Source organism: Alosa pseudoharengus, unplaced genomic scaffold, assembly GCF_046254945.1.
Source record: "Alosa pseudoharengus isolate Yale_2024_CS ecotype anadromous, Long Island Sound unplaced genomic scaffold, YU_APseudo_1.1 YU_APseudo_1.1_scf_11, whole genome shotgun sequence".
Classification (NCBI taxonomy): Eukaryota; Metazoa; Chordata; class Actinopteri; order Clupeiformes; family Clupeidae; genus Alosa; species Alosa pseudoharengus.
This window is the reverse complement of record NW_027468576.1, coordinates 32,900,039-32,926,122: the sequence shown is the minus strand read 5'-3', so window position 1 is coordinate 32,926,122 and position 26,084 is coordinate 32,900,039. Positions and strand designations below refer to the sequence as shown.

At 43.3% G+C, this 26,084-nt stretch overlaps 2 protein-coding genes across 2 annotated transcripts in view; one reads left to right on the top strand and one right to left on the bottom strand.

Moving 5' to 3' along the window:
* kifap3a (kinesin-associated protein 3a) overlaps positions 1 to 5,425 on the bottom strand; it is a 25,781-nt gene extending 20,356 nt beyond the window's left edge. The window contains exons 1-6 of the mRNA XM_076278918.1: positions 5,254 to 5,425; positions 4,618 to 4,749; positions 4,065 to 4,216; positions 3,576 to 3,634; positions 3,009 to 3,150; positions 623 to 722 (exon numbers count right to left, since the gene is read on the bottom strand). Of these exons, the coding sequence (XP_076135033.1) occupies positions 623 to 722; positions 3,009 to 3,150; positions 3,576 to 3,634; positions 4,065 to 4,216; positions 4,618 to 4,749; positions 5,254 to 5,285 (617 nt within the window). The 5' untranslated portion in view covers positions 5,286 to 5,425. The remainder of the gene's footprint in view (positions 1 to 622; positions 723 to 3,008; positions 3,151 to 3,575; positions 3,635 to 4,064; positions 4,217 to 4,617; positions 4,750 to 5,253) is intronic.
* Positions 5,426 to 9,037: 3,612 nt separating this feature from the next.
* On the top strand, positions 9,038 to 25,634 carry ntmt2 (N-terminal Xaa-Pro-Lys N-methyltransferase). Its single transcript, XM_076277673.1, has 4 exons — positions 9,038 to 9,606; positions 20,033 to 20,208; positions 24,214 to 24,466; positions 25,378 to 25,634. Exons 1-4 carry the CDS (start codon positions 9,432 to 9,434, stop codon positions 25,632 to 25,634), a joined length of 861 nt encoding a protein of 286 aa, XP_076133788.1. The 5' UTR covers positions 9,038 to 9,431.
* The last annotated feature ends 450 nt before the right edge of the window (positions 25,635 to 26,084 follow it).

Here is a 26,084-nt window from a genome sequence, read left to right as displayed (position 1 = left end):
AAAGGCTCTTTGAGGTTAAGATGCCATCTCTGGTCTCTAAAAGCAGTGTTTGCTTGTGTGTGTGTGTATAAGTATATATACTCTTTTGATCCCGTGAGGGAAATTTGGTCTCTGCATTTATCCCAATCCGGGAATCTGTGTGTGTGTGTGTGTGTGTGTGTGTGTGTGTGTGTGTGTGTGTGTGTGTGTGTCTGTGGACATGAGAATGCAGAACGATGCAAAGCAACATGTATGCAGTTCAAATGAAGTTTAAATCATCTGACTAGACCCACAGCAACAGCAAAGAGGGAGCCTTAACAATCTGGCTAATCAAAGCACTTGAGTCTTTCTTGAGCATTTGTCATCTCCAGTAAATGTGCCGCTGACGTAAATAACCTCTGATTGGGTGTCCATCACTAGTCTGGCCGAGGAGAGTCAGGCTGCACTCAGGCCTCATAGCGCAATGTCAAAATAAAAGCTTCACCTATCAGCCATGTCAAAATATAAGCCTTTATGGCTGCCAAATCCTTTCACATGGGGAGCTCCACTCCTAGTTAGAGCAAGACAAACAGAGCAGTGGAGTAACATGGGGGGGGGGGGGGGGGGGGTGTACATGGGGGGGGTGTAGAAAAGATAACAATACCTAGAAAAACAGAAGAAAACATAGATGATGGTGGTTGCCAGGTCAACGCTTTGCTTCCAGTCCTCCCTGAGCACTCTAGCGAGAGCTCCCAAGGCCGTCTCTGTTACACACACACACAGACAGACAGACAGACAGACAGACAGACAGACAGACAGACAGACACACACACACACACACACACACACACAGACGGACGGACACACACGGAGAGGAGAGAAACAAAAGATAGGGTCAAAAACAACCAAATTACAGCTGTACAGAAAAAGCAGAAGGCCAGAAAACAATCACCTCTCCTTGGGGTGAGGAGCAATCCTCAGACACACACCCGCATTACTGCTCCCATGGTGCAATGCGGCTGATACCCTCACCTGATATGCATATCAACCTGCTTACAGTTGCTACAGTTAAAAAGACTGCCATTTGATGAATCAGATTTCATCATGGGTGTGATCTGAATTTATTCAACCACTGTTAGCTCCATATGCAACTCCATGGCAGAAACTAGATGATGAAACAGTGGGGTCTCTGATAATCTGAAGAAAGGTAAGGCAATAGGGTCACACAGGCAGTGAGGAGAAAGGATTCCGGTTTCCATGGCGATAGAGGTCAGGCGGGTGTGTTCAAGCACAGAGAGAGGTCAGACAATGGATGCTGCTACTGAACGACAGAATCTGGCTTATATTACGGAGAGGGGGTGGGGGAGCGGAGGAACGGAGACATGTGAGGAGGTGAGAGGAGAAGGGTGCGCTGGGGGGGATAGGGGTTGGAGGTGAGAGGGGGGTTCAGGGCACGCATGGCTTGAGAAAACAGCCACTTCCTCCCAGACAGGAAGCGTGCGTTAGACCCAAACAGGCAAACAGGTCCCCCCAATGGACAAGGGGCACAGGGATCGCACGGTTCACGTGGACGTTTGATGCCCATGCTGGGTGAAGTGAAGCCCTGACTGATGGCGTCTGACAGCTCAGCTCCAGCAGTAATGCACCTTGACAGATGTGCATGTGCAGGGGTGTATGTGTGTGTACACTCTAGTTCTGTGACGAAGGCGCACGCGCGCACACACACACACACACACACACACACACACACACACACACACACACACACACACACACACACACACACACACACACACACACACACACACACACACACACACACACACACACACACACACACACACACACACACACACACACACACACTCAATCCACCAGTATGACAACCAGTCCTTCAACTCCCCATCAGAGTAAGGGGAATGGTCTTGGACAGACCTGCGATGACATCACACACTGAGGATTTGAGAGAGCAAATTTAAGTGGCCTCTTATGAAGGCCCGACAATGATGGCATGACGGCAACACACAGACGAGCACAGAGAGGAGCCAATCACAAGCCTTTTAAGAGGCTCCCAGCTGCAGGCCCAACGGCATGTGCGAGCCCGTGCCTAACACTCCACTCCACAGTTGGTGCTCCACAGAGCTGATGTCATAATAAGTGGACACAGCAGAGATAATGGAATCCGAGGCCCGGGCCAAAGTGTCCATCAGGAAACCATGTTCTGTCAGATGAGGTCATCGCTTAAGACTCCCTCTAACTGCGCGGGATGAGGCGCAGTGTGTGTCAGTTTTTATGACGGCTTCCTCATTAGCAGGGACCCTGGCAATCAAAACCCTGGCTCAACGGTTTACTCTGTAGAGCTGTCAGTAATAATATTGTCTCCGAGGTGCAGCAACAGGGGGAGTAGAGGGGTTTGGCAAGACTTGCCATCACATAAATGGGCCAGACGCACATGAAGGGACTCAATTAGGACAAAGCTAGCAATGGGACATATCAGTGATGCGACCAGCAATTTATTTCTTTAAATACCATATATGAATAAAGTTTGTGTTCATGACGTAACCATTATCCATACTTACTAACCAAAAATCTGTCAGATTCATTATTATTTCAGTGGGCACTTTATGTGCAACATATGCCTTCTCTGATCCACAACTGGTAATGTCTCATGCCAACCAGTGCGATGTCAAAACGTATGACTAGCAATGTATGTCACAACAACATGATGTTGTACATAACAAAGAAAAACAATATTAATTGAATTTGAAATTAATCAAAGAATGACTAATATTTTTTATTATGTTTATATAATATATAATATTATATAACATAATAAAAAATAATAAATCATATATATATTTTTTCATTTGCTATAAAACACAAACATAGCCAGACACACACCAGCAAACATGCAATGCAAGACCACAGTCAGCACGCACATGTGCGCCACACACACACACACACACACACACACACACACACACACACACACACACACACACACACACACACACACACACACACACAGACTCATACTGTACATGACTCACCGTTCTGCAGAAGCTCCTCTAGGTTGTCAGGGTTACGGGCAAGGTGCAGGATGAGAGTGGCCCCGCGGATCTTCTCTGGAATGTCTTCATACAGCAGCTCCACATAGTCATCTATGCTGTTAATGTTGGCCTCCTCATCCAGCTAACACAGAGAGAGAGAGAGGGGGAGAGAGAGAGAGGGAGGGAGAGGGATAGAGAGAGAGGGAGAGAGAGGGATAGAGAGAGAGGGAGAGAGAGGGAGAGAGAGGGAGAGAGGGGGGGGTAGAGAGAGAGAAAGGGTGAGAGGGGGGTAGAGAGAGAGAGAGGGAGAGAGAGAGAGAGAGAGAGAGGGAGAGAGAGGGAGAGAGGGGGAGGGATAGAGAGAGAGGGAGAGAGAGGGATAGAGAGAGAGAGGGAGGGAGAGAGAGAGAGGGAGAGAGAGAGGGAAAGAGAGAGGGAGAGAGGGAGAGAGGGAGAGAGAGAGAGAGATTAACAGAAAAAACGACAGAGACCAGCAGTAATCTAACATTCAGCAAATTGTTTATAAGGACCAATTGATAAAAGACAATGGTTATATTGTGTGGTTACCTCCATGCCTTCGAAAGGGGCCAGGTCCCTTGGCTTGATGGGTGTTTTTTCCCGCTTGTCTGGAGGTAAACAAAGACAGGAAAACGTCACTGCCAGAAACAGTGCTAACAATCAGCGTCATTTTCTTTCTCTTCATTGTAACTGTGAAAACTATGAATATCACTTCCACTTTGAATGACCTAAATATAGTGTTACACGTCACATGGACCCTTCATCATTCACATTGATTTTCACTTTAATGTATGAATAAGTAGACACATTCATATTTTGTACAGTTACTAAGTGGGGTCTGCCAAATTGCATCATCCACTATCCTATCCATTTGTTTGTATTTTACTGTGTCTTCACATCATAAATCAAGGCGCTATGTGCTTTCTAAAGTCATATAATGCATGGTTTGTCTCACTGAACAAATAAATAAATGGCATGCTTATAACTAAATCTTGCTCATTAGAGCCCTTGATAATTCAGTTTGTGGACTACACCCACCAAGACTTCCGGTCTTCTTGCGGGTCTGGAGGTACTTCAGCAGGTGCTCCACCTCATTAACCCTGGATGGGTGGATGAGTCTGCACTCCTCCACCACTTTCCTGGCCAGAGAGGCCGTGTCCGTGTTGGCATTCAGGCTTTTGAGGCGGATACTGCATGGGCCAAAACGCCATGTTACACAAAGGAGGAGGAGGAGCACGCAAACAGCAACCAGTGTACAGATGGCAACACAACTCAGACAAATTAAGAGCATACCACACATTTTACTGTGTAGGCTAACTTTGATAGTGTGATGAGGTATTAAAACAAATTAAGAAATAAAACAAAAGTGTACATTTATCACACAATGACGTAAATCCACTCTTAAAACTCCAAAATCATAACGCAATACAAAATAGATCATAACACAATACAACATATTCAGCTGGCTCAATACAGTTACAGTATTAGAGCTATGATGGCGTTATAGGAAAAGAAATACATTGCTAAACATTGTCATCTCATAAACAATGAAGACTGAAGCTGTCAGCCTACACTGCGTATTTTGTCTTACATTTTTTGACACTCCTTGCGATCCCCAAGCACTGGGTCCCCCATCTCTCCCAAAATTGTGGCTTCCACCTCATATTGGACGACGAGGGCTTTCTCTGTAGGGTGGACATCCAAGCTACCGCCCTTCACTTTTCTGTTAACGTTAGATAATTTGCGGGTCATTGACAATGCCATTGTATGCGACTGTGTAAAACAATGTAAAAATTGAGATAGACTAAAGAAACAGCCGCCAACACAAGATGACGGACAGCTAAGTGATATGGACAGATATGGGTGTGTGTGTACTGTAAGCTCCTGTAACGTTAACGTAACGTTAACTGTAGCCTAGATAACGTTAGTATGCCAGTTAGCTGTGGCTAACGTTGTCCGAATACATTCAAACGAGACTTATTTCAAGACTTTGATGTCATTTCGGACCATTTTGGGATATCTAGCATTAAACATTTGTCTTACTTTCATATATCGTTTTATTGAATTTGACTTCTGCCACTAGGCACACTGACCCACATTCTGTGTCTGAATAGGAGGCTAAGCTGACGTTAGCTCACGTAGCAATGGACATTGCATTGCTTGCAATGGCATTACATCCATCAACGTTAGCACTATGCTAACTGACTGTACAGGCAGACTACGTTACCTTTTCAAATATCTCGCGTCGTCCGCTTGCATTCTGCTTTTTACATTAAAAACAAAAGTTTCCAACGGGTTATTAAGATTCCTTTACACTAATCCAGAGATGCTAATTCCACGAAGCTATCATATTTTAATTCAGACAGCTGGATGTTGATGTTTCTGTTGCCAAGGGCTGGGACCAGACTTCCCAGCATGCATCTGCACAGTAAAATCCCTCTCGCATCGCCATCTGGAGAAAATGAGAGAAAATACACTCAATCAAAACAGAACTTGTTCTGAAAAGGGGGAAATCATCCAAATGCTTTTCACTATTTCACAGACATACACACAGTCCATATTGATGGACGTTGACGTCCCACTTGAGTGTGACATTTGGATGGGGTAAGAGGTTTGGTGGCTTTAGGCTGTGACAGAGGGTATGGGGTGGGTTTGACTACAACTTCTACCATTATGACTTAAAATATTCACATTCAAAACTAAGATTTAATGTATTGAGTGGACTCGTAAGCTCTCCATTCGCCTTAGTCAGTGAGATGTTAATGACCCTGAATGCGACCCTGATGGTCAGGGCAAACTGTATGGGATCTGTCATTAGTCCAGTCATTTTAGGAGAAAGGGTTGAACAAATTGCAACACAAGCAAACTTAACTGATTTTGTATCCTCAATATGTTCTGAGTAAGGGGAAAAAAAGCCCCGAAGAATCCCAATAGGGGAAAGTTTAGAAAAAGACCTAAATATACCCTATTCATGTGCCTATACAGAATTTTTCTCACGCAAATAGGGAAAAAAATTAACCTTCACATATCACCATGAAAATTACTGAGTTGATTACTTACATCAAGACAAACAAAAAATGTATTATACGTTTTTTGAAATTGTTTGTTAACATGGGCAAACAGGGCATAATGTAATTATGTATAGCTAATGTATAGTGACCCAAAACTAATTGCAACATTTGACAAACAAATTGTCCAAGGCATGGAGGAAGATAATACATGTCTTAACTGGTATTATATCTCATCTAGAGGGTATATTCTTATAGAAAATATATAGTTTATGGTGTTTAATTTGTTTTCCCTGGACAGTATAGGCCAAAATGTATCCACTTTACACTAGATTCGCCTTTACAGAATAGAGGGCAATGTATTGTGCATGGCATAGAGGAAGATGGGAAATGTCTTAAATGTTGTTATATCTCCTCTAGAGGGTATATGCTTATAGAAAATATATGGTTTATGGTGTTTAATTTGTTTTTTCCTGGACAGTATAGGCCAAAATGTATCCACTTTACACTAGATTCGCCTTTACAGAATAGAGGGCAATGTATTGTGCATGGCATAGAGGAAGATGGGAAATGTCTTAAATGGTGTTATATCTCCTCCGGAGGGTATATGTTTTCAGAAAATATATAGTTTAGGGTGTTTAATTTGTTTCCCTTAATAGTGCAGGCCAAAATGTATCAGCTGTTCACTTGATTCGCCTATACAGAATAGAGGAGTATGTGTTATGCATGGTATAGAGGAAGATGGGAGATAAGTTGAATGATGCTATATTTCATGTACAGTGCATATACTTTTAGAATATGTATAGTTTTGACTGTTCTATGACTTTGGTAAAACCATGACCCATGAATAGGCATGCATTGTTAATTATTAATCTTAAACTATATTTATTAGTATAGCATTTTTGCCAGATGTCACAACAATAGAGTCACTTGGAGGCTAACTGCAGTTATCCCATCTGCACCCTTCTGTCGAATTAGGACATGATCATGTCCATCTTCAACTTTGCCTTCACAATTTTCCTGCATTCACTAACATAAACATACTATGCTGTCCGATTATTGTTTTAGACAAAAATTGTGCAAAGTAAAGGGGCATCATACAGGCCCCTCTGATTGGACAGACAGTATATCAGTCAACCCCTGGGCAAGAGGTCAATTACTTGCAAAATGATGGACTGATACTTTAGTGTGATATACTGTTTGTTACAGTGACCTCTAAATCAGATTACGTAAACACCAAAACTACTTTCCTAGGCTGAATAATGCTTAACTATGTGTTTGTACAGATTACACATTGTGAAACACTTACATGCAAAAACACACTTGGCTCTATTTAAAGATTCAACAACCATTTCCATTGATTCAAAGGGCCACAATGTAAAAATAGACACCAATTCTGCAACAAACCAGTCTGAAATAAGCCAAAAAAATTCACTCTTTGAAAATAAAAGAATGTTCCTCAACAATGCAAGATTCTAAAATTTCATGTAATGTTGGATGGGGTCAGATATTCTTTAGAATGTGTATTCTACAACATTCTATACAGTTTTGTCAGTATTTGCTGAAGAACAATGCATAAAACAACCCTCCTTTTAACATATTTCCACCAACTGGATTGTCATGGTCTTTTACTATGGTGTAAAGATCACCAATTGAAAATGTGAAAATAAATTCTGTTGCAATTAGTTTTGGGTTAGACCTTTGCCTGGACTATTAGCTCCGTTGTGGTATTTATACAAATTAACTATACGTAATTACATTATGCCCTGTTTGCCCATGTTAACAAACAATTTCAAAAAACTTATAATACATTTTTTGTTTGTCTTGATGTAAGTAATCAACTCAGTAATTTTCATGGTGATATGTGAAGGTTACTTTTTTTTCCCCTATTCACGTGAGAAAAATACTGAATAGGCGCATGAATAGGGTATATTTAGGTCTTTTTCGAAACTTTCCCCTATCGGGATTCTTCGGGGCTTTTTTTTCCTTACTCAGGACATATTGAGGATTCAAAATCAGTTAAGTTTGCTTGTGTTACAATTTGTTCAACCTTGACCCCTATTTTGGCTTAAAATGACTGGACTACATAGCTAGGCTATCATATTCTGCATTCTGGTGCTAATCTGTTTGGTTCTAATTTAGGAGAACCCAGACAAACCTGTTTGTAAATTTGATATAATGTTCAACTGGGTTCACCCGGGTTAGGTTGGTTCAGGAAAGATAATGAATGCATCTCTTAACAAAATGAAATGACTGATTACAAATTATAAATTGAGGCTACACTTCCTCCACCAGTAACTTCTTATAGCCTATTATTTCGTCTTTCAGGTTGTTTTGACCCAGTTATCCAACCAGCTGGGTGGTCTGGGTCCTGATTCAGCATAGTGAATAAGACAGGCCAGGGAACTGCGGTGGGTAAGTAATACAAATCAGCACTTGTCCGCTTGTGGCAGCAGCTTACATCACCAGATAAATCTCTCTGAATCTGAATCAGATCTTTCTGTCTTCCCAATAACACTGGACCTACACTATATCAGCTCATTCAGACAAGACATGATCCAATGAAATTTTGTTTCATCTACGATATACAATATACACATATACAATATAAAACCAAATCCTCATGATATACACCCCTGGCAGGGTGTATTTCAATATGATGATAAGGCTTAAAATAAGAGGCACTATAAGAGTATGGTATGACGTATTGTCCAGAACACTGTATCACATAGTGTACAAGTCGTGTCCAACTCTGATGTCATTTCATCCAGGCAGCCCTCCTGGGCCATGAGGAAACAGCTATGAGGCGCCTTTGAGACACATTCTTGTGGCTGAAAATAACTAAGTTGCCCCCCTCAAGCCTGGCTACGTGTGTGACCTAAACCTTAACTTGTAGTTGGTGGCACAATGTGTAATTTAGAAGTGCCTTTGAATCACAGTTGCAGACAGAGGCAGAGGGGTTATGTATACAAACATGAGCCAGCGTGGCTAAGAATAGTAGCCATATTAATAGGCTGTCAGGGGCTTGACTGGAACGTATGGCCTGCTGGTGCGGATCGAAAACCAAGAGGTCAATTTGCTGGGTCTTGTCGGACAGATTCAAGGGCTGAAACAGATAGGCCCTGCTACTGCCCCCTTTCCCCTCCCACCTCTCTCTCTCTCTCTCTTCGCCCAGTCTCCTTCTGGAAGACAAGCAGGTGATCTGTAAAGCCATCGTGGTTTTCAGCTGTTTCCCTACAGGAGGAACTCCGTGCTGATCACTTACAGCCTCACAGGCAAAAGCTTAACACCAGTATTGCTGCAGCGACACTTAGGGTGTCACATGGTCCTCCCTACACATACACACACACACTCACACTTGATCGACGGTCAGTGACTGAGCGAGCAGCGAGCAAACATGTCGGACGGAGCAAGCATTATGGAGTACAGCGGAACTCACCAGGCCTTCCGCAACAGCTGGGCCGGCACTGATCACGAGATGTGCCGCCACAGTATGTCCTTTCACTTGCACACTACGCTGCGCAAGGAGTTCTTCGCCAGCTACCTGCACCTGCTGGAGCAGACTCGTATTGGTAAGCACTGAAGATCCCACGAGACCGGTCCCAGCCCTCTTCACCTAACCTGTGCATGAGGGGTAGAAAAACTGCAGAAACTGGTTTTGAATTGAAGGGGTAATGGGAGATTTAAACTAGGTTTTGTAGTGTGTGCAGTGTATAGCATGATCTTAGGCTTGTGCTGGTCAAGCTCCTCTTCCTCTTCCTTGTGCTCTTCGTCTTCTTGACTTCATGACACCCAGTATAATGTGTATTAAGAGGCCTAATTTGGAGACACTGAGTTCCCTTTAATCTGTTATATTGTCATTCATTATCCCTGAGCCTATGTGCAAATCTCATACAATTTCAGTACATCTAAAATGTACTCTTTCCTTGAAAAATACCAAACATATTCATAATGTCACCCATTGATTCACTTAAATCATATTTTGGGTGTTTAGACACCAACAATGGCAAGTCTCTACTGCCTCTTGGTGCCTCTGTGTTTCTATGCAGTGTCTGTGTGCTGCATTTTTGTCAGACTGAGTGTGTAATGTAGGACACACTTTACACCTCACGGTCTCGTTAAATAATGTCATGGACAGGACAGGAGTGGGACGCACCCCCACCCTATTTTTGGTGACCTGCAGTGCCGTTTGTGTGTGTGTTCATTGGTGTTTCTGTGTATTTTAAGGTGTAAAAGCAGTGTAGTGTTTTCCAAAATATGTTTGTAAGGATGTATTGAATGAATCCCATCAGAAGTTCTTTGAACCTGCGTTAAAGGCCTTACTAACACCCATGTTTATTGATGTTTCAAGATGCATTTGGATAAGACAAAGCTTTTTCCCTTCAGTGTTGTATGATCAACTTTTTTAAGAGATGGAAATGATATTATAGTCATGAAGTCAAAGGTGTAGTACTTGAGTTCAATCCAGTACACCTTTGAGAAATTCAAGGAAGGAAAGTTAATTCAGCTACAGCCCCGTAGCTGTCCATACAGTGTGTGCGTGCTTGAAGAAACTTTCTGATGTCCTGGTTCTACAAGGGAAACAAAAATAGGCACAGACCTAAAAATTCTACATTGCTACAAGAGAAGGAATGGGTGTAATTTGACTGGCTGTTGAGCTCAAAGTTCACTGACAGGATCATGGACTCTACCTTTAAAGTCCCTGTAAAAATTAAAATAAATGTCTTTAATTTGAAACACCACAGACAAAGGTGGCATTAATGAAAATCTGGATGAATAAAAACACATAGTATATTAAGTATATTAAATTAGGTCTCAAAATCTTGAAAAAATATCCAGCATTCTCTACTCTCAAATGCTGTGGGCAGGTCAGCTGACAAGTCTGAAGCCACGTTCAATGAAGCAACGGTGCTGCCCTTCTCAACTATCCTACAACATAGTTTCAGCCAGTCTCTCTAAACCAGCTGATTCTAAATAGCACAGCTCTTCAGCCAGATAGATGAGCTAATTAGTAAAAATACCTGTGTTAAGTGTTCAAAATATGCATCAAGTGCTAATCTACTGCAGATAGCAGCTTTTTCACAATGCACATAGTTTACTATCTTTTACAAGGTGTTTCCAATCAAATCTCCAATTTTGGGTGACATGAGGATCTTCAAAATTCTACCATCCAAGATATAGGATATGAAGGCATAGGAACACTCCAGACTGGCAAACACTCTCTGTTGTAGCCTAAAGCGCTCCTCACATAGGCCCCAACATGAGTGTGGCACACTCGGCTTTCGACGTTTTATTATTTTCAACACAACCCTGGCGCCTATGTAATGATCTTAAGTCCTAAGGCATGTGTCAATCTAAAAAAAACTTCGAGACACGAGACACACATCTCAAGATCATTCATCTCTGCCTTTCACACTCTCTTTACTTGTTTCACTCTTTTGTATGACAAAGGTCAGAGTAAAATTTAGTTGATTCTTGAATAAGATATTCTTTTAACAGAAAATCAAGGTCAACAGAGGTTAGGCGGTCACTAGGTGTCTGCTCGTGTGACAAAGGTCTCTGGGTACACTGACTTTGACTGGCATATCTTGAGCTCCATAAGAAGTTTCAGGGGAGGACCTTGACTGTTTTGTAAAAATGTAGCTAAAGCATATGAAATAATTTGGTCTACATGGGTGCTTATCTAAAATGTGATCATTATATTCTCCATTCTGATGTGCAAAACCCTCCATGTGGTGCAGCAGCTTAGTAGCAACTGAGCCTCTCCTCAGTTTAAGTTCAATGAGATTTCAGCTGCTATTTCTGCACAGGTTGCTTTGATCTTATAAAACAGCGGGGCTGCTGCTTATGCTCCTAGCAGTGATATGATTTACTCGCAGGTGAATCCTTTTTGTTAGGAGCTTCTTCTAATGGACTATGACATGCAGCAGCTTTGAAAAAACGTCCTGCACATGTTGCAAACTCCAGCCTTTTTGCCTTCCTTATACCCTTTGTAGCACATTCAGGAGCAGGTGTACTAACATGTACAGAAGCAGATGTCATAAACTAGCCTGCATAATGCATAAGCAGGAGATAACGATATGACAGCAGTCCTATAATAATGGTAGTAACTTTATTAGCTGTGTAATGCCAGAGAACACCAGTCGTGAAATGCTAGTTGACTAGTTTTGTTTACTCATGGCAATGGTTGATAGGTAGAGACATGGGCGGATTATGAACTTTCGGGCCCCTGGGCCCAGATGTATTAAGGGCCCCCCACTAATTGTTGTTTATGTGGGAGGGTGGGTTTGGGGGTCCTCCCTCAGAAATGTTTTAATTTGTTTGATGTGATTTCCTGTATTCTGGTGCATTTTGGGGATGGCCAATACTAAATTCAATCAGATTCATAGCCTACATACTGATTTGTTGATATTGAGGCAATGATTCCATGCAAAGGCTTGGGCTTCAGGGCCCCTGGGCCTAGGCCCGGTAGGCCCGTGCAGTAATCCATCCCTGGGTAGAGAAAACTCATGCTTTTAGCCTGCTTCTCTCTGAATGGTAGAATGTCACGCCCACTCCGAAAAAACAGGATAGAACAAATGTTCTGATTTATGTTCTGAACCGATTTTTGTTTGGTTGGAATGCTCCGAACGGTTCAAATGTTGGTTCATGAGCGGTAACGAAAAAAGGTGGAAAAAGGCTCTCTGTGAAGAGGGTCTATATAAGTATATAAGTATATATACTCTTTTGATCCCGTGAGGGAAATTTGGTCTCTGCATTTATCCTAATCCGTGAATTAGTGAAACACACTCGGCACACAGTAAACACACAGTGAGGTGAAGCCCACACTAATCCTGGCGCAGTGTCTGGGACACGTACTCCTTTGGGAAATGTTTCCAATCGTAGGATTGTTATGGGCGTACACTTTGCGTTAACTTTGAAATCATTGGTCCAGCCTAACCAGTTGCGTAGATCAGGGATGCCTAATGTTACTTCCTACTTTGCCACTAACCTTTGCAAACAATAAAGAAACGTAATGGCACTTATTGGCACAGGCACTAAGGAAGCAATGTATATACAGTAAGTAACTATAAGTATATATACTCTTTTGATCCTGTGAGAGAAATTTGGTCTCTGCATTTATCCCAATCTGTGAATTAGTGAAACACACTCAGCACACAGTGAACACACAGTGACGTGAAGCACACACTAATCCTGTCTGAGGGAAACATTGAGAGTAGACTGTTATTTCAGTGAAAGAGAATGAGCTGATATTCAGGCAGGCAGGGTCAGGTAATAGCCTAGTAATAGCCTGCCTTTTCTAGGAAGAATTTCATCAGAACGTATGCCGAAGAACATGGCACGGCTTGTACGAACAGACACATATCTAAAGCTGCATTCTGTCTACCACAGGAGTGCAGGAAAAGTAGCACTTTTCTGACTAGTGCGTACACATTCATGGGAGGGTTGTGGGAAAAGTTGAAATTTTGGACATAGATAATTATGGGAGGACATGCATGTGGGGAGCCGCAGGGAACAGCAATGTCTGTTTTGCAATGGAAATTTGCCACCTTTTAAAAAGCAGGAATAATCCATATTGCTGCACATGTTGCAAAGTCCTCTTTTCACCTCTTGCCTTCTGCAGCACCTTCAGTGCCTTATGAGAGCAGAGCTGACTTTCCATCTTCACAGCTGGGAATCCATCATTTAACTCTCCATCACAGCTGGGACTCCATCATTTAACTCTGCAGCTGGAGTCAAACGTGCCAGGCCTTACCCTTGCTAATGATTGTGGTTGTGCAGTTGCTCCCGCTACACATTTTGTCTGTTTCAGAGCTTCCTTGGCTTGCCTACAGGCAACTCAACATCGGTAGTCATGGGGTCTTGCTATTTTCTTTTTTTAAAGTATATTTTTTTGGGCTTTTATGCCTTTAATGTGACAGGATAGTGGAGATTGACAGGAAGTGAGTGGAAGAGAAAGTCGGGGTGGGATCCGGAAAGGACCACAGGGCGGGAATCGAACCGGGGTCACTGGCGTACGGTGCAGGTGTCCCAGCCAGTTGTGCCACAGCTGGGGCCTGGGTCTTGCTATTTTCTGAGCTAATGTGCTACTCACCTGATCGTGTTAAGTGTCCTTGTCATAATGTGTCCCTGAAGACAATGTTAATCTCCTCACATGTGGCCAGGCCTTTGACTTAAGACATGTGTATCTCAGTGTGGGTGCGCCAGTATGTGGTGTTGAAGAGACACTCCTTTGAGCCATAAATATGGATGTGCACACACAAACATTAGCGGTTGTGGCTAAGTATAGTAATTGCTTTAACAGCCTTTCAGCAACTTGCCAGCACTAGTATTATCTGTTGGTCGCATGTTGGCATGTATGAGTCAAAAGCAAAGAGGTCTTAGAGTGCCAGCTATGTGGAGCCAGATTCAGAAGGCATCTTTTTGAAACAGATAGGCCCTGCTCCCCGCCCCTACTCCCCTTTGCTCTCTCCCTCTCTCTCCTGCTCCCTAAGAAGAGTAAGTGATCCGTGAAGCCATAGCAGTGAGTGAGGGGACCCTGGTGCCGATCACATACAGCCCAGCTGGCCGAGTCTTCAGAAGCACTCGGCAACAGCTCTGGCAGTATCCCTGCAAAGGCTCTGGGCGCTGCAAGACATACTTGCTCCAAGACCTCCTCACCCTCAGTGCACCAGTACTTTGCAACCGGTGGGTTCTAGCGACACGCAAACATGCCGAGCGTCTTGGACTTCAGCGGGACGCCCCAGCAGTCCCATGAAGAATGGGTCAAGGCGATGAGCGAATCGCGCCGCTCCAGCATGTCCTTCCACTTCCACAACACACTGCGCAAGGAGTTCTTTTCCAGCTACCAGTACCTGAAGGATCAGCTGCCTTTGGGTAAGCTCAGGAGATCACTATGAGGCTCCTCTAAAACCTTAACTCAAAACAAGTTAAGCACGATGAACAGGAGTATTTTTCTGACTCAGCTAGTTGTGAGAATTGTGTTACGTTATATTTTAACAACCAAACGTGTCAGGACAGTTCAACGTGGTTCCTCAGTATGCATATGTGTAAATGGCAGATGACTTTGATAATTTAACCTATGCCCTTATAGAACATACTCCACAGCACCTGCCATAAATCAGCAGGCTTGCCAATCTGTCAACCATGACTGCAGGCAAGGAGACCTCACGTCCTCAAGTGTACTAGTTTGTGCGTTTTGGTTTGAGCATGTTGGCTACACATCTATACTTCATGATCAATAATCAGGGAACTAAGGGGACACTTGTTAGCCCTCATGGGAATGGGCTATTCCCCTGACACAGTAAAATGCTTTCTGTGCGAAGTACAATGTGCAGGATTTTTTTCCTTTTTTGTCATTGTGATTAAGAAGTCAATGTATTTTTGGTGTTTTTGTGGAGGAAATCAAGGGAGATATGTGAGGAACAAGACACTGCTAATATCCTGCTACATAAATTGCTTCAGCGATGATGTTGCTTGTCAAAATCCAACATGATTAGTAGGAGTCAGTATTTTGGACTCAGATACCTTGTAAACAGGACTCATAAATAGATGTGGATATAATAAAGATGGCAACCAAATATCTTGATTATGTGTCCGTTTGTACAGCTGTTAAAATGCTACTGCTCTCTCCTACATTAGTATCTGCATTTAAATTAGCAAAATACATGTTGTTACATACATACAAGGACATTTGGCTCAATAAAGACCAGAGCATAGAGGCCTATGGAGACTTGACAACGTGAGAAGGTTGACCTCTTTGCAGTCTCAATTTAGATTTTTGCCCTTCTGACCTAGATTCTACAAAACCAAATGGACGACAGTCTTGTTGGCTAAAATATTTTTTTAAATACAGGATCTTAGAAACAGTTAGCAAAATATAGATAAGTAAAACAGCAAAGAATTTTACCATAGGTAGCAAAATCAGGAGTACTGTTAAAACAACACATTCCGTCAACTGGATACATTTAAAAGAAGAAATAACCAGCTCATTGGACTTATGAGGGAAATATCATGAGGGAAATATCATGTTGTTTGTTGTGCAAATAATTGACCAACCCACCAACCAACCAACCAACCAATTAACATCTCAAATCCGCTTCTTAAGTCTCACAGCCTGAAGACAACAGCTACTGTAAGCCTTGAGAGAAAGGATGGCCAGCCAACTGGCTGTAGATTTCGGTCATCAGTGAAGCATATCACGCTCATCTCCTTGATCAAATCTTATCCCCAGGCCAGCTGTTATTTTTAGCCCTCCTCAGAACGTCTCTCCGCAAAGTCACATGACCAACCTTGTGGAATGTGAGTGTGTGTGACTTTGTGTATCAGATGTACAGCCTCTCTGCCAACCCCTGCATACCCGCAACTTCTAGAAGGTCTCTGCAGCAAATCCACTGACAACTCCTCCGACATGCCCGACTGTGTTTGTCTTAGAGCACGTGTGGTTTGCTGCCATTGTCATGTTTACTCTTTCCCCATTGGCTGTGAACATACAGTAGCATCATGTCGCTGGTGTTAAAGTCTACACAGCTCATTGGAAAAGGTCCAGTTGCTAGGAGACTGTGTTTGGAGTTCGGTGGTGAAGTTGCAGTGGTCGTTATGTTAATCTGGTGACAGGCTGGCTCTGGCAGGCAAAAGGCCTATCACCTCCCTCACAACATCAAACTGCTGACAGCCAGCGAGGGGTGATGCTTGTCTGTGTCAAGGAGATGAAATTATTTCAGGGCCTCATGCTCTTCCTATGGGAATGCTCATGGGAAATTAGCGTCCACTGTGACCAGGAGCTCTACATAGTGTGTTGGTCAACACCCAACAGGAACAGCAACAGTGAAATGACCTGTCAGTGTGGTCTTTAGAAGTGGAAGGTGGAACAAGAGAGAGGGAGACAAAGGGCCCGTCCCAATACCTCCCCTACCCCTAGATTTTTGCCCTCACCCTCGTTTTTGCGCATGCATGTGTAGGGCTAGGGTGTCCCATTACTTTAGGGAGCAAGGGTAAGTGCTATTTCCCCCTTAAAATCAACCCTCAAAATATAGCCAGGACCGATGCAGGCTTAAAACGAAGTGGAAGATGAAATTACCCAGGATACTGTGCGAGCTCAGCGAGCCGGCCAAATTTTTCATATATTTTCGCAAATAAGCATATTACAATTTCGAAATATGTTGGAATATGTTAGTTTGATGCACATCTGATGGACTGTTGAGTTTTGAACACTAATGTTAGAAAATATTTTACGAAGCTATCTGACGATGTTCATGATATCTGCTGAGTGCTTTGAGAGAGTCTGCCCATCAAATAACGTTATATATCTGATCTGGGTGGTTTCGTCAATATTTAAGGTGTGTGTTCAGGCGTTCACATGAACACGAATATCTTTGTTGATTAACCAGACATAGATAAACCAGCACGGCCCACAGAACAATGACCGCTGGAACGGGCATGTTCCTGAATAAAAATAGTAGCAGGCTACTACAGGTAGACACGTCGGCGCTGCGTGTGACGTAGGTGAGCACGTTCGCTACGCTAATTTGCATATAGTGGTGTCCCAATTCATAGGGAAAGATCTTCACCTCCACTTCCCTTGTCGAAGGGGCTTTAATGTTGAGGGCAATCAAAACCAAGTGGAAGTTTTAAGGGGGGAGAAATGGGACGGGCCCTTACTGTCTAATTAGTGACCTGTTACCAGTGTCATTCAGCTGACTGGACAGAGTGGAGACATGAGTGAAGGGCACACACACACATACACACACACACTTGCACACACACACTTGCACACACACACACACATACACAGTGTTTCCCCTACAATGTATTCATCAGCGGCGCAGCGCCGCTCCTGAAATTCAAGCGCCACTGCAAAAAAAGTTACCTAATTAAAAAAAAAAAATAGACGCAAATGAACTTCAGGAATAGCTGCCGTTCGTTCACTATCAAATAATAGTAGGCTAACATTGAAGGCGCAGTCAGGGATTCCACAGGAGATCACGCTTGTTTGTGTTTATGTTTAAGTTTATTAGCAGATGCAATTTTGTGCAAAAAAACGTAGCCTACATTATGTTAACCAAGGAACCAAATTAAACATGCCAGCGAGATAGCTCGCCCCTACCTTCAGTAGCCCATTCCCAGATAAATTCCACGCATTGTTTCGTTTTTGTTTGTGATACAGGCAATGCTTTCAAGCCCTGTGTTGCTAACATACCTAGGCTGTGAAACTAAGGTCTAGCTAGCCTATTGGTGGGTTTAATTGAATTTGAGTAGGATAAGCAATTACATCTGAGATAGTTTGTAATCCCTTGAGAGCTCACCAAAATTATAGATATGATACAAGACACTTATCTGCTATAATCCAAGATAGATTTTCTTCGAATTTTTGACCATTTATTTTACCAAATGACATGGGAAACATAATTCATTTCATCCACATATTCTTATGCACAATGCACAACAACGCTACTAAGTTAGCTTAAAACCGTGAGAATCAAGCCAGCGTCACGGGCCTTCACGGCATCAAAGTGACAGGCACTCAATTCGACTTGCACAGCACCAATACAGTGTAATGGCATGAAAGTGAAGTCTATATAGTTTATACAGTGCTGTGCAAAAGTTAAGACACCCATGCTGAAATTGACTAAAGGGAGGAATAAAAAACATATTTTGCCTTTTGTCTCAATGCCTTAATAAAAAAAAAATGTAATTATTTTTAATGTATCATGTATCGTAAATAAATAAATGTTATTATATATAAATGTCTTAACTTATGCACAGCACTGTATATTCTAAATAGTAATAGTTTGTACAGTGGCCTACAGTGTACAGTTGTACAGTGGCTAATACTAATAATGTAAATGAAAAAGGTGAAAGAAAAACATGAATAATCCTGTTCAAATACTGCAATAATCATGCTTTGTAAATGCTTGTGTTGATGGTTATATCATAATTTGTAACTCAATCTGTCCATTTATTTCACAAAATCAACCAGAAGTCACCATTTAAGAGTCATTTTTTCAAAATGTTCTCTTTTTTTTTGGGGGGGGGGGGGGGGGGGGGGGCTTCCTACAATCAACAGCACCACTGCTGGAAAAAATTCTAGGGGAAACACTGGTGTTTGCATGTGTGTGTGTGTGCATGTGTGTGTGTATGTGTCTATGTGTGTATGTGTCTATGTGTGTGTGTGTGTGTGTCTGTGTGTGCAAGTGTGTGTGTGTGTATGTGTGTGTGCCTTTATACTAAGCAACAGGCCTACACTTGTACATTAACAGAGCTCCCTATTTTCACGGGGGCAGCCGTGGCCTACTGTTTAGCGCTTAGGACTTACTGTATAACCGGAGGGTTGCCGGTTCGAACCCCGACCAGTAGGAACGGCTGAAGTGCCCTTGATCAAGGCACCTAAACCCTCACTGCTCCCCGAGCGCCGCTGTTGTACTGTAGCAGGTAGCTCACTGTGCCGGGATAAGTATGTGCTTCACCTCACTGTGTGTTCACTGTGTGCTGAGTGTGTTTCACTAATTCACGGATTGGGATAAATGCAGAGACCAAATTTCCCTCACGGGATCAAAAGAGTATATATACTTATACTTATAACTCTCTGTACCCAGACACACTTCATATTGTCTCCAAACAACACATTGAAAAGGAACTATTACTTCTGATGATTCCAAGCGCACCCTGTTGACCTTGTGTAAGAGTTCTGATAGGCAAAAGAAATATGAGTCTAATCACTGTGTTTATGTCTTGTGTTGGTTTTATGATAACAGTGATTGTGTACGATGTTGACCTCTTTCATCTCTGATAGAGTATGTCATCATTTTGAGTAATAGTATTTGTGTGATGTTCCATTGGCCTGATGCGTGTTGGGTTCGTGTAACTTTAATATTAATCACAGGGAAGTCACAGGCTATCCATGCATACTTTCCCACACAGTCTTACTCGTGTATCTGTGTGTGTGTGTGTGTGTGTGTGTGTGTGTGTGTGTGTGTGTATGTGTGCGTTCCCACACAGTGAAGCTGTACGCAGTGACCTGTGAGTATATCAAAGGAGAGAAGCAGTTCTACTACAGAGCCCAGAAGTTCTATGAGGATGTTCCCGCGTCGGAGGAGGGCATGATGGGAGATTTCGTGGAGCTGTCCGAGGTGGACCTGGAGGGCTCGCGGCAGTTCCTGAAGAAGTTTGTCGGGGTAGGCTATGACAAACAGGGCCACTCTGGCAGTCGGCAGATGGATGGCGCCGAAGATTACTGCATGAGTAATGTCGCTGTCACGACTGAGGACATTGGTGTGTATGTGTGTGTGTGTGTGTGCGCGAAAAAAAGAGTTTACTCTCCGGAATGCAGCATGACTAATATCACTGTCACCTCCAAGAAGATGATGATGTTGTGACACATCACTGTGTTGTGCTGTGTGTTTGTGCCTCATATGGATATCTCTGGATGGAGTTTCTGCATACAGTACATTCAGTTGTACAGTGAATGTTTTTGTATGCCTGTATGTGTGTTTTTTGGGTTTGTTCATTTGTATGTAAACACTTCTGTGTGTTTCTGTCAAAAATATCTGTGTGCGCACATGTGTGTGTGTGTGTGTGTGTGTGTGTGTGTGTGTGTGTGTGTCAGCTCTTATCTGTGTGTACTGTGTGAGAAAGCTCTGATGTGGACATTAATCTGAGCCTGGCTCCACACTCAGGTTTTGCTCCCTCTGACAGAAAATAAATCATTCCCTATTGTGTTTGTGTGTTCCAGTGCGTAAGCTTCTATGTCTCTCCCAAGACAGGCCGTACAATAAATAATTTCAACATATCTGTTTATGTGTGTTTGCATGACTTTGTGACTATGTGAGTGCATGTGTGTGTGTGTGTGTCTACGTGAGTGCATGTGTGTGTGTGTGTGTGTGCATGTGTGTGTGTGTGCATGTGCATATATGTGTGTGAGCACATGAGCGTGTGTGAATATTTATTCCTCCCACTCAGGGCGGATGGTTTACACAGTGTGTCGGCTCACTCACATCAGAGACAGCACCTAGAGATAAAGAGACCAGTGAACGCTACAGCATGTGGTGCCTGTGCAGAGTTGCTGTCCATCAGAGTGGAAGCTCACAGTATAGGGCGCTTATTTATGCCCATGTGTTTTTAACTCGCACTATGTGGCCCTGCATGTTGGCATATGTGTGTGTGTGTACGCTTCCATATGTGTGTTTCTATGTCTGTCCGTGTGTGTGTGTGTGCATGCACATGTGTTTGACCATCAGGATAATTTACACCGGTGTGTGTGTGTGTGTGTGTGTGTGTGTTCAGTGGAACCGCTGCTATTCATAGTCCTGTGTGTGCATAGTGATCCCGGGCCTGCTGATCTCTCTGGATTTGGGAACGTCGGGAGAGAGACGGAGACGGAAATGCTCTCAGGAGATTAGCCCAACTGCAAAGCCCGCTCTGTTAACAGCCCACTGTGCCCTGTCTGCATGCAAACATGTCTGGAAGTGTGTGCTCATGCAAACACATATGTGTGTGTGTGTGCGTGTGTGTGTTTGTGTGTGTGTGTGTGTGTGTGAGAGAGAGAGAGAGAGTGTGTGTATGTGTTTGTGTGTGTGTGTGAGAGAGAGAGAGAAAGTGTATGTGTGTGTGTTGTGTGTATATGTTTGTGTGTGTGTGTGTGTGCTTGTATGAGTATAGTGTGTGTTGTCTGTGTGTGTGTGTGTGTGTGTGTGTCTGCTTGTGTGTGTGGAGAGGGCTTGTGTGTGTTTGTGGGTGTATGTGCATGGCGCATGTGTATGTGTAAGTGCATACGATACATTTCTGAGCCCACGTGGTATAGGAGAGAGGCACGGTCTGTTCTCAGAGTTCTTTCATTGCTCCAGAGGAGACATATTGCACACATTTGTCCCAAATGGATAGAGTTACGTCTTTTCTTCGCTTGTCTCCTTCCCCTTACATGCAGGAGATGTGACAAGACTGGACAGCTGAATTTCAGTGGAATTTACACATACATAAATAGATGTGCTTTGAGCATTCTAGAGAAACTAGTAGTAACATGGTTTGAAATCGGACAGGACTCTATATAAGATCACTGATTGTTTTGGCGCTTCACTTATTGCTTCATAAATATGACAATGTTTAGACAGGCCTTTATGAGCCTTCATTAGTTTTATAGTCAGATTCGGGCAGCCGTGACCTACTGGTTAGCGCTTCAGACTTGTAACCGGAGGGTTGCCGGTTCGAACCCCGACTAGTAGGAAGCGGCTGAAGCCCTTGAGCAAGGCACCTAACCCCTCACTGCTCCCCGAGCGCCGCTGTTGTAGCAGGCAGCTCACTGCGCCGGGATTAGTGTGTGCTTCACCTCACTGTGTGTTCACTGTGTGCTGAGTGTGTTTCACTAATTCACGGATTGGGATAAATGCAGAAACCAAATTTCCCTCACGGGATCAAAAGAGTGTATATACTTATACTTACTTCATAAATATGACAATGTTTAGACAGGCCTTTACACAGGCTTTGGTACTATAACACCATACTAAGGATTAAATCATAGGATAAAAGGATAAAAAACCTAAACATTAAACTTCACAGCTCTTGATTATCTTCCCTTTGTTGTGCGAGTTTATTCCTACTCGGATCTGGGTGTAGTTGGTTGTAGCTATCATCATTTTGACATCAGGTAGAAACTCTCAGCTGACATAGATACAACTCGTCCAGGCAGCTCATTATGGACCACTAAGTGTCAAGAAGGTCACAATCTGAGCATGTGTTCCTGTAAAACGACTAGTGAAGCATCAAGCTAAAAATACCTTCATGGGAATTAATAAGTTAAGAGGGATGATTCCCAAGGAACACGGAGCTGATAAAATGTGCACCACACACGTGTGCTTTAAGTCCCTTTAGATAAGAGCACATACAGTACGTTTGAAGAACAGCTGTGCCAGCCTTCGGCACATAGTGTCCAATGACGTCATCTCTGATTGACTTCCTAATAGAATGATTTGCTGCTAAGTGGGGGGGGCGGTGGGGGCCGGAATCTCAGGGAAATGTCAGATGAACACAGCTAATAATTTGGAAATCACTTGTAATCCCTCACAGCTCTACCGGATGACAGAGGATGGCAGAGTCAATGTCAAAGCCATAGGTTAGCTTCACAAGGAAACATGAGGCTAGCAGTGTGACTGTAGGTGGATGTGTGGCCCATAGAGTCAGTCAGCTAAATGTAAATGCTAACCTCAGTCCCCACCATTAATAATGACCACATGGGCCTGTCCTCTGCGTCCTTGTAAGTTCCATTCATTCTTCACTGCCCACCTGCTCCCCATAGAAACCAATGAGTTTCCACAGGCAGCTGAGACAACAAGGCAAAGACCACACGCTTAACTCAAACAGACATTTCAGATGTCTTTGTGGAATCAGACTGACCACTACTAGCTAGGTAAAAGAGTCTGTTTCACACATTTAGAACAAGATAATGGCTATGCACTGTAAACAAGAGAAGGAGGATTTCAAGTGTGGGAGAGCGAGTCTTTGTGCACACATAACTTAAAACTGTACCAAAAACAGACAGAGGGCCACCTTTCATACAATGAACAGATTCATTTGGAACAGGTGACTGGAAAAAGAAAATTTAATTATTTTATATTGTAAGTCCAAGTATTTCCTGAAAAGGGCACCATGTTTTGAAAGTATGTCAAGCTGCCCAGCTGTTCTGAGAGTAGTATGCATAAAACCACAAGCAATGCTTCACCTAAATGAGAGTGGATTTTCAATTTTTTAAGCGATTTGTAATATGGCAGTGGTATGAGATGTTTTTCTGCAGGGGAATGTCCTTGCTCCATCACCAATAACTCTTCCAATCCCCTTAGGCCATAGTGCACTTCAGAGGAATGCTGTTTGTCCAATGCAGTGAGGACAATGAATGAGATAGATGAGATCTAGAGATGAGAGGAGTAAGTCGTGTAGGGAGCAGATACTGTAATGTACCAGTGGGTTGGGGATCATGGGAGCGTTTAAGTCTTTAAGGTGGTGACAGTGTAAGGTGAAGGTCTGATAGGTGATTGGTGCATGACAATTCCATGTGTCTGTGTGTGTGCTTTCAACCAGAAGCAGACAATGATTGAACATTTTCCTTTGTGTGTGTGTGTGTGTGTGTATGTGTCTCTGTGTGTGTGTGTGTGTGTGTGTGTGTGTTTTTATGTGTGTGTGTTTCTCTGCAGGGTCCCGGTAAGGCGGGTACCAAACGTGCCCTGGACTGTGGCTGTGGCATCGGCCGCGTGTCCAAGGGAGTTCTCTTCCCCATCTTCGAGACCATGGAGATGGCGGACATGATGGAGGAATACCTGCTGCACGCGCACGAGGAGTACCTGGGCGACTACGCTGACAGGGTGGAGTCGTATTACTGCTACAACCTAAAGGACCTCAGACTTTCGCTCAGAAGATACGACGTCGTCTGGATACAATGGGTCGCCTGTGAGTTCACCTGAGTTTGTTTCTCTCTGTGTATTGTGTGTATTGAGTGAAGATAGTATTCTCTTGAAGTAAATGAGAAATGAGAAAGAAGGTGTGTGTGCACGTGTGTATGTTTTTGAGTGACAGCGGGTGTGCGTATGGGGGTTGTGTGGTATATGTTTGTGCCAAGGTGTGGGGTATATGATTACACTTTCTGCCCATCTACAAGTCTTAATTTAGTTCAGGGATGTTTACACTTGCAAATTGATCTATATTGGTGACTACAGGTTTGAGCCTCTTTTGTTGCAGTACAGAATTACAGCCCCCTATAGTGTGTGTGCGTGTATGTGTGTGTGTGTGTATGTGTGTGTGTGTGTGTGTGTGTGTGTGTGTGTGTGTGTGTGTGTGTGTGTGTGTGTGTGTATGTATGTATGTATGTATGCATATCTGTGTGTGTGTGTGGGGGGGGGGGGTGGTTGGGTGTTCGTTGCTAAAAGGGAACTTCTATCTGGAGATTACTCAAACTCTTAGATTGATTTCATCATGTGGCTTCTTATTCCTGACAAGATGACATATAATCTTACAGACTTGCACGTACGCACTCACTCACACACCCTTCCATTGCTGGCCAAATATCAAATGTGGTGCTTTAGATCTTCATGATCAACATTCAAACGCAGTGACCTTGATGTCCATAATCACTCATGTCCACAGTCAATAAACACCTTTTAAACCCTCTTTTGTAGCTTGTAGCTGTGAATCCTATAGCACATTTTGCCTTGGGGGACAGGGTATATATTCATAGCAGTCACACATCACACCTTTTGCAGAACTAGATTCATAGGAGTGTACTGTGTGTATTCCGGTACCACCTCTTAAGCACTGTTGTGTGTCCTGTCCTCTATGTCCTGTTCCCTCGCTGATCCCTGCAGGTCACCTGACTGACAAGGACCTGATGGACTTCCTGGTGCGCTGCAAAGCCAGCCTGCGGCCCAATGGCGTGATCGTCATCAAGGACAACATGGCGCGCCAGGGCTGCAAGCTGGACCCGGCGGACAGCAGCATCATCCGCCACCTGGACATCATGAAGAGCATCATCCAGAAGGCCGGCCTGGAGGTCCTGGACGTGGTGAAGCAGGAGGGCTTCCCTGAGGTCATGGTGCCGATATGGATGATCGCCATGCGGTGACACCGCCCAGGAGGGACCATCTTGACCAGAGACATTTTTCATTCTTTTTTTTTAAATTATAATTATTATTCACAGGGATGTATGTATGTATATCTGTAAACCGGTCCATGTTTAGTTGGTGTGGGGTATGAGTAGGGGGTAGATATCAAAACCATGTTTGGTTGGTGTGGGGTATGAGTAGGGGGTAGATATCAAAACCATGTTTGGTTGGTGTGGGGTATTAGTAGGAGGTAGATATCAAAAAGAGTTATTGTGCGCACATCCCACCTTCTGGCAGGTGCAGGACAAAAAAAACTTACCCCAGTGAAAAAATATATATAATGTCCGCAACACTGCTTTAGACTCCCATATTTAATGTACAAAAGCAAAGTTTCGACCCTGCTGGGTCTTCTTGAAGGGTCGAAATGTTGCGTTTTTGTACATTAAATATGGGAGTTTAAGCAGTGTTGC